The 9,568-nt window shown below is 37.6% G+C and overlaps 1 protein-coding gene across 1 annotated transcript; it reads left to right on the top strand.

Moving 5' to 3' along the window:
• The first annotated feature begins 2,510 nt into the window (after nt 1–2,510).
• Nucleotides 2,511–3,085, top strand: LOC102127530 (BRICK1 subunit of SCAR/WAVE actin nucleating complex). Its single transcript, XM_015435393.4, has one exon. It carries the CDS (start codon nt 2,538–2,540, stop codon nt 2,763–2,765), a length of 228 nt encoding a protein of 75 aa, XP_015290879.2. The 5' UTR covers nt 2,511–2,537; the 3' UTR covers nt 2,766–3,085.
• Nucleotides 3,086–9,568: the final 6,483 nt, after the last annotated feature.

A 9,568-nucleotide genomic window follows, 5' to 3' on the forward strand; every position in this document is an offset into this window, starting at 1 on the left:
TGTAGTCTCTAAGGACTTGCTTTATGAATCTGGGTGCTCCTGTATTGCGTGCATATATATTTAAGATAGTTAGCTCTTCCTGTTGAATTGATCCCTTTACCATTATGTAATGGCCTTCTTTGTCTCTTTTGATCTTTGTTGGTTTAAAGTCTGTTTTATCAGAGACTAGGATTGCAACCCCTGCCTTTTTTTGCTTTCCATTTGCTTGGTAAATCTTCCTCCATCCCTTTATTTTGAGCCTATGTGTGTCTCTGCACATGAGATGGGTCTCCTGAATACAGCACACTGATGGCTCTTTACTCTTTATCCAATTTGCCAGGCTTTGTCTTTTAGTTGGAGCATTTATCCCATTTACATTTAAGGTTACTATTGTTATGTGTGAATTTGATCCTGACATTATGATGTTAGCTGGTTATTTTGCTCATTAGTTGATCCTCCTAGCATGATGGTCTTACAATTTGGCATGTTTTTGCAGTGACTGGTACCAGTTATTCCTTTCCATGGTTAGTGCTTCCTTTCAAATATTTTCACTGTTTTGCATACAATATAGATCCTTGGTTACTGCTTAACCTCAAGAAGGACTGAAACTGAAAACACTAAAATCCTAAAGTGGGAGTGATGAGTTTTTAAAAGTATTTCTAGACTGATAATAGGATCATCTAAATCTTTCCCATTCTGAAAGTTTCAGATCAAACACCAGAGGCTGAACATGTTCTTTAGAGAGATCCTCCAACATTTGCCATGAACTCATTAAGTGCATGAAGAGATGTATAGTTTTTCAAAATCATTTTAAGTTTACAACTAGAATAAATTGTAATAGAATTCCTGGATTATAGTAAATATTGACATCTTAAGATAATACTGGATGCCATCACAATGGCAGAGTAGAAGATAACTGGCACAGTAGGAGATGCCAGCCTTCTTTCCCAACATATACCTACCCACACAAATAGAGAGCTATCCACAAATCAAAATAGCCCTGGGGGGCCTCAAGAGCCAATTTAAGAATCTGCAGCAACATGGTGGAGCAAAAATAGAGAATATCCACACAAAGGATCACTGGTGAGAAGGGCATACCTGAGGTGGCTACAAACAAAGAAGACAGGCGTGATTGTATCAGCCATGGGGCAGGTACCACTGTGGTTCCCAGTGTGGTCTGCTCTGAAAAAGAAACCAGCATCTTCTTCAACTTAGGCAATCAATGACCATTCATACTGGAGAATCCCAGAGAGGGAGACACAGCTGCACACACACCAAAAAGCAGCTGCTGTTGTGCCTCTCCAGGACTAGAGCTGCCACCTCTCCCAATATGGCATGTTCCAAGCCATGGCCACTCCACAAGTGTCCACATTCCAGATCCTGGCTCTGTGGCTGCATTGTGCCTACCCATGCCTCTGACACCAGATCCATCACCATAGCAAGCTAATTCACACCCAGACCCTGAAGCCAAAGTCTCTCTGTGCATGCCAACACTTGAGACACCAGCTCAGCTGCCACTAAGGTAGCTAGCCTGTGCTCCCATCCTAGATCCAAGGCTGCACAATGTAGGCCCATGCCTCAGACACCAGAGCAATTTGCACCCAGAGCTAACATCTCAGCATGTGCCCATAGAGAGCTAAACCCCAGATCCATTGTAGCTTTATGTACAACTGTGCTCCTATCCATGACTGCTTCATAAGCACCCACACTTCACATACCATTACAAATTTAACAGTATGAGTGTCTGAACCCCAGGTCCTGGTGCCATTACCACGCCAGGCTCAAAGCCATAGTCATTCTATGCATGCCTTACTTCAAGCCTCCATGAGCACTACTCATCAGACATGGGTGCCACTGTCAACTCAAGCAGGCCTGCAAGTTGGACCCAATGCCAAGAGGGATCCCCTCAGCAACAACTTCCCTGAGGGGAGAAAAGGATTTGAAGGACTCTAGCAGTCATTGCCACAATAGACCCCAACAGCCCTCATTGCTTCTTCAGACATCCCCAGGGTTGGCCGCTGAGGATCCCTGCAATTTTAGTTACCATGATCTCAGCAGACAGAGCTTCATGGAGACTATACCGATGTGCCATCTCCAGTGCCAAAACCACTGAACCCCACCCAGCCAATGCTTTCACCCTTCTTTTTAGGGAAAAGTCTTTCCCCACCAAAACCAGTCCAAAAAGTCTGGAAGAGATGACTAGTCCACCAAATGAAAAGACAATGTAACACAGTAAGAAACTTGAAATGCTAAGCCATCACCATAAAAAGAACATGACTTCCTAGTAGCCGACCCCCAAAAATGGAGATCTATCAACTACTTGATAAAAAATTCAAAATAATTGTTTTTAAAAATCTTAGACTCAAGAAAATACAGAGAAATAATTCAAAAAAAAAAAAACTAGGAAGACAAATATAACAGATGAAATTTTTTAAATTCTGGAGCTAAGCAATACAACAGAAATGAAAAAACATCAAATAGAATCAACAGCAGAATTGATCAAGCAGAGGAAAATTTGAAAACAAAGGAGAGCAGTCGCTCTTCCTCAGGTGGCCGCCATGGCGGGACAGGAGGATCCAGTGCAGCAGGAGATTCACCAGGACTGGCCTAACCGGGAGTACATTGAGATAATCACCAGCAACATCAAGAAAATCGCGGACTTTCTCAACTCGTTCAATATGTCTTGTCGTTCAAGACTTGCAACACTAAACGAGAAATTGACAGCCCTTGAACGGAGAATAGAGTACATTGAAGCACGGGTGACAAAAGGTGAGACACTCACCTAGAACAGTGACCTGCTGCTGCTGGGAAGTTGCTTTATACAACACAGGCCACATGGGAAAGGCCCCAGTAGCCTTCAGCTCCTTCCTTTCTCCTTAAAGAGCAACAGGGCTTATTCTTGTTTTTCTTTTTTCAAAAGTGTGGCCTTTGGGCTCTGCCATCTGGGCTGTGGTGTGTTATGTGGGGAGAAGTCCAGAGGAACTGTTGGAAACGACATTAGGCATTTTACCTTTTCAGTAACATTTTATAGATCTACTTATCAAGGTATTTGAGACATTCACAGCCAAAACCCTGGGACTCTTTGTGAAGGTCCTCCCCGCCTCTATCTTTCTTTCTCTCTCTCTCAAACTTTCCTTAAAGTTCTCATTGCCTTTACACTGCTTCTGTGAACAGTCTTTATCTCCTCACCACCTTTGGTGGGAAGTGGGGGGCAGTCCTGGCCAAGACACTCATGCCCTGGCAATGTGCCTGCCAGAGAATGTTGTTGCAGACCCACCAGTTTCTTGTTGATTTGGGGAGGTCAAGGCCAGGCCCCCACTTGGCTTGAAGGGACATTTTTAGACTTTTCTTTCTGTCACTTGGGAGTGTCTATGCCTCTCATATTTCCCTAATAAACTCAACTTTTTATCTGAAAAAAAAGAAAAAAGAAAACAAAGGAGAAAAAAGTAAGAAGCCTATGGAATTTATGGGATAATATCAAGAGAGCGAATTCTTGAATTATAGAAGTTTAGGCAGAACAAGAGGAGAAAAGGACAGAAAGCTTAATTTAAAAAATAGGTAAAAACTTTCCAATCTGGGAAAATATATAAATATCCAGGTACAAGAAGGTAAAAGGTTTTAGAAATAAGACTCAATCTAAACAAGACATTGAGGCATACCATAATCAAAGACAAGGAGAAAACAGAAAGAGAAAAGTCACCTATCAGGGAGTTCTATAAGTCTGATAGTGGATTTCTCAACAGACACATTATAGGCCAGACAACATACTCAAAGGACTAAAGGGGAAAAAAGCTAATGAAGCAGCATTTACCCAGTGAGTTGTCCTTTGGAAATGAAGAGAGACAGACTTTCCCAGACAGCCAGGAGATGAGGGAATGCATCAACACCTGACCTGTTTTACAATAAATACTAAAGGAAAAATTGAAGCTGAAAGAAAAGGGAGCTAATTTGTAACATGAAAATAGCTGACAGTATAAAACTCAGGTTTTTTTTTGTTTGTTTGTTTTTAAGTATATGCCAAGATTCAGAATATTCTGATACTCTAATGGTGATATATAGTAATATGTAAGTTACTTCCATCTTTAGTATGAAGGTTAAAAGACAAAACTGAAAATAGCTACACTAATCATTAAGGGACAGACAATATAAAAGGTGTAAATTGTGACATCAGAAACATAAAATGTGGGTGAGGTTGAGTAAAGCGTAGAAATGTTTAATCAAATTTATCAGCTTAAAATAGCCTATTACAATGTTGTCTGTAGGCTTCCTGTAAATGTCAAAGCAAAAACCTATAGTAAATACACAAGATAAAAATTAAAGAATCAAAACATACCACTACAGAAATTTTCAAAGGAAGATAACAAGATAGAAACGAAGGCTCTAAAAAAAAATACGAAACAATTAGCAAAATGGCAATACTAAGGCCTTACTTATCAATAATTACCTTGGATGTAAATGAATTAAATTGCCTAATCAAAAGACAGAGTGGCTTAATAGATTAAAAAAGACTCAACTGTATGCTGCCTATGAGACTCACTTCACCTGTGAAAACACACACACCAACGGTAAAGATGGTAAAATATATTCCACGCAAATGGGAACCAAAAATAGAGCAGGGGTAATACTTAGGTAAAACAGAATTTAAGTCAAAAACTGTAAAATGATAATATATGTTGATAAAGGGGTCAATTCATCAAGAAGATATAACAATTGTAAGTATATCTGTGTAGCCAACATCAGGCCACCTGAATATATAAAGGTAATATTAATAGACAAAGAATGTATAATACAATTACTAGGGGACGTCAATACCCCCACTTTCAGCAATGTGCAAATAATCTAGAGAGAACTCTAGACCAAATGAACCTGATAACCATATGCAGAACATTTAATCCAAGAATAGCAGCATACATATTCTCAAGTACACAAAAAACATTCTCGAGGATGGATCATGTTAATCCACAAAACAAGGCTTAACAAATTTAAAAAAATCAAAATCATATCAAGTATCTTTTTAGACCACAATAGTATGAAACTAAAAAGCAATAACTGGAAGAATTTTTGAAAACTTACCAACATATGGAAACTTAAATATTTTCCTGAAAAATCAAAGGGTCAAATAAATTAGAGGGGAAATTAAAGATTGAGATAAAATGGAAGCACAACACACCAAAACGTATGGGATGCAGCAGACGCAATCTAAGAAGGAATAAGTGCCTTATTGTTACAACAATAAGTGCCAGCATCAAAAAAAGATCCCAAACAAATGGCCTACTTGTTACACCTCAAGAAAATAGAAAAAGAAACTAAGCCCCAAATTAGTACAGGAAAAAAAAAAAGGCATGAGCAGAAATGAGACTAGAAAAATGATAGAAAATATAAATTAAACTGGGTTGTTAAAGACAAACAATATAAACCTTTAGAAAGGCCAAGAAATCTATACAAACCTAAGAAAGAATGCTCAAAATCAGAAATGGAAAACATTGTAACTGATACATATAAATATGAAGGATCACTAGAGACCACTATGAATAATTATATGCCAACAAATTGGATAACTTAGGTTATAAGTTTAGGAATCTAAACATATAAACATATACAAAATCTAAACATAATCAAAAACTAAATCATGATGAAATTTAAAATATGAGCAGATGAATAAGTAATGAAATGAATCAATAATTTAAAATCTTCCACCCAAGAAAAACTCGAGCTGATGGCTTCATTGTGTAATTCTACCATTTAAGGAAATAATACCAGTCCTTGTCACACTTCAAAAAAATCAAACAAGAAATACTTCCAAACTCATTTTACAAGGTCAGCATTTCCCTGATACCAAAGCCAGACAAGATATAAGAAATGAAAACTATAGACCAATTTATTTCTGATGACTATAGATGCAAAAATCCTCAACAAAATACTAGCACAAAATTCAACAGCACATTAAAGAATCATTTAACCATGATCGAGTGGGATTTACCCCAATGATGTGAGGATGGGTAAGTAAATGCAAGTTTATAAATGTGATACACAATGGTAACAGTATAAAGGACAAATCTTATGATTATCTTATTAAATGCAGAAAAAAAATTGACAAAATTCAACATCCTTTAATTACTTAAAAAAAAACTATCAAATTAAGTATGGAATGTTGTACCTCAGCCAGGCACAGTGGTTCATGGCTGTAATCCCAGAACTTTGAGAGGACAAAGAGGGTGGATCACTTGAGCCCGCAGTCGGAGACTAGCCTGGGCAACATGGTGAAACCTCATCTCTACTAAAAATACAAAAAATAGCTGGGCGTGGTGGTGTGGGCCTGTAGTAACAACTACTTGGGAGGCTGAAGGTGGGAGGGTCATTTGGGCTCTGGAATTTTGAGGCTGCAGTGAGCCATGATCATACCACTGCACTCCAGCCTGGTGACAGAGTGAGATCCTATATTTAAAAAAAAAAAAAAAAAAAAAAAAATTGTACCTTAACACAACAAAGACTGTATATGATAAGCTCACAGCTAACAACACACTCAAAATGAAAAGTTGAAAGATTTTCCTCTAAAATCAGAAACAAGACGAGGGTTCCCACTGTCACCAATTGTGTTCAACATGGTGCTGAAGTCTTAGAGCAATTAGGCAAGAGAAAAAATAAGACCTCCAAATCAGAAAGAAGTTAAACTGTCCCTGTTTACAGATGAAATAATCTTGCATACAGAAAACTAAATATTCCACACACAAAAAACTGTTGGAACTAATAAATTTAGAAAAGTCATAGATAAAATCAACACATAAAAATCAAGTGTTTCTATACACTAACAATGAAATATCTGAAAATAAGACGACAATTCCATTCTCGATAGCTACAAAAAATAAAATGTAGAAATACATTTAACCACGGAGTTAAAGACCTGTACACTGAAAACTATAAAACACTGAAAGGAGTTGAAAATACAAACAAGTAAGAAGATATCCCAAGTTTATGGATTAGAAGAATATTTTTAAGTGCCCATACTAAGTAAATCAATCTACAAATTCAATGCAATCCCTATTAAAATTCCAGTGATGTTTTCCTCATGAATAGAGGGGGAAAATCCTAAATTTTATATGGAACCACAAAAGTTGTGAATAGCCAAAGCAGTCCTGAACAAAAAAAACAAGTGCTGATGAGGATGCAGAGAAAAAGAAACATTTGCACACTGTTGGTGGGAATGTAGATTAGTGCAGTCATTATGGGGAAAAGCATGGAAGTTCCTTAAATTAAAAGTATGACTCTCATATGGATATCATATGAGATATCCATCACTAAACCTTCTTATTGATGGATATCCACAGGAAATGAAAACCCCATGTTGAAAATAGGTCTGTACTCACATGTTCATTGCAGCATTACTCACTATACCCAAGATATGGAATCAACCTAAATGGCCATCAACAGATGAGTGGATAAGGTGGTATGTATACACAATGCGATACTATTCTTAAAATCCCATCACTTGCAACAGTATGGATGAATCTGAATGGCATTATGTTATAAGCCAGGCACAGAAAGACAAATACTATATAATCTCTCATATGTAACCTACAAAAGTGGAGATACATGATCTTCAATAAAGTCAGCAATAACAAGCAATAGGGAAAGGACCAATATTCAATAAATGGTGCTGGGATAACTGGCTAGCCATATGCAGATTATTGCTGCTGGACCCCTTCCTTATACCATATACACGAATCAACTCAAGAGGGATTAAAGATTTAAATGCAAGTCTGAATAGAAAAACGTATCTGATACCAGCCCTGTAGTTTGAACCTACTTCAGGGAATCCAGTACAATATAGTCAGTTCAGAGAAGTTGGCATAATTATGGATCCTGTGAGGAACAATTCTGCTTCAGAGAAAGAGAAAAGCAAGCTAGGGCTCCAAGGGAAAATCAAGGTACAAATAAGTGAAATTATCAAAAGTATATATTATCTGGGCCCAAAACAATTCATTCCTAGGAGGGGAGGTATATATCCAGGAAAATGTTCATAGACTTGATCATTCTTATGCCAAGCCTAGAAAATTGAAATAGAGGAACCAAGGGTTCTAGAAGATTCATTCCACTTTGCTAACCCAGATTACCAAGTGGTTTTTAGTGCTTTAAATTTGTCATCTAACAAACAGATCAAACACATAGATAAATGAGTTCATCCTGCTTCATCTTAGTGCCTCATAGAGACTGATGATAATTTAATGGCACTAGTTATATAGAATTGTTTTTAAGTAGGGGAAGCTCCAGGATTATAGTTACAGTTCCCAAAGACCATCCAAAACATGTAGTCAAAAGCCACCAGCCAAGACAGAATTTGTAAATCATTTAGATCATTAGAAACAAATAATACCAATGCTGCATTTAGGAAGTAAGGAAGGTCAAAGAGTCATATTACAGATATTCTTATTCTTTTCCCTGTCATTCCAACCTCCTTATCTTTTTGTTCTCTTCCACCTCCTCCACCTATGAATTAGGTTGATCAGATTACAGGATTACTAGACCATGTTCTTTATGACATTGGTTATTCCAGAACCAGCAATGCTGGCATCACCTGGGAACTTGTTAGAAATGCAAATTCTCAGGCTGTATTCCCTAGAGAAACTCTGGGGTAGAGCCTGGAAATTTGTGATTCTGATGCCTACTAAAATTTAAGAACCACTACTCTAGGAGATGGATGCATTTTGCATTAAGAGACAGAAGACAGAATGATTTCTTTATCCATTTCCCTACTTGCACCTTTGTGATAGCACCCAGGCCTCTCTTCCATTGTACCTACTGCCAACTCCACAAGTCTTGAATCCTACAGCCAATGACCCAGAGAAAAGAATAGGTAAAGTGAATGTCTCCTGTTCATGGTCTGACAGGATTGTTGATGCAACAATAGAGAAGATATCCCACCTCTACCACCCAGATACTGCCCTGGCAGGGAGGCTGGCTCTTGGCCATATCTTCAACTCCCTTGGCTTCTTTCAGCTTATCTAAAAGAATTAAAGCTACTTGGTAGCTGTGAGAAACTGGGTTCTTTATGAAAACTGGTCCCAGCTAAGTCCAGAAGGAGGAAATTAACCTCACCATCATAAGGGCTTAATACATTTAGCTTTCATAACCTGCTTACATCCCTTGGTATGGATTCTTGAATATATTACAAAAATTACAGAAAGTTCATTGTAATGTTCTTTTGATTAGAAGTAATTGAATTAGTCAGAAAAAGGTAGAAAATTGCTTATGAGATTAAAAGCTATTCTCAGCTTTTAATCCTTATAAATATCAAAAATAAAAAGAATAAAACTGCAAGTGGTAGTCCATCAAACTTCTCACAAAATCTTTTCATGTTTCATTCTCTGAAGTTGGAGTTTGATAAAAGAATTGTCCATAATGTACAAACCTATACCTTTTGTAGTAAAAAGCACTAGGTGGTTATTGTTTCTAAAACTTGCTTGTACTTCAGAATCCTCTGGGCATCTTTGAAAAATTTCAAAGCTCAGGTTATACTCTTGACCAATTGAATCACCAGTTATGAGGATAAGACACAGGTAGCCATATTTTTTGAAGTAGGGGACAATAGAAA

Source organism: Macaca fascicularis, chromosome 14, assembly GCF_037993035.2.
Source record: "Macaca fascicularis isolate 582-1 chromosome 14, T2T-MFA8v1.1".
Taxonomy (NCBI): domain Eukaryota; kingdom Metazoa; phylum Chordata; class Mammalia; order Primates; family Cercopithecidae; genus Macaca; species Macaca fascicularis.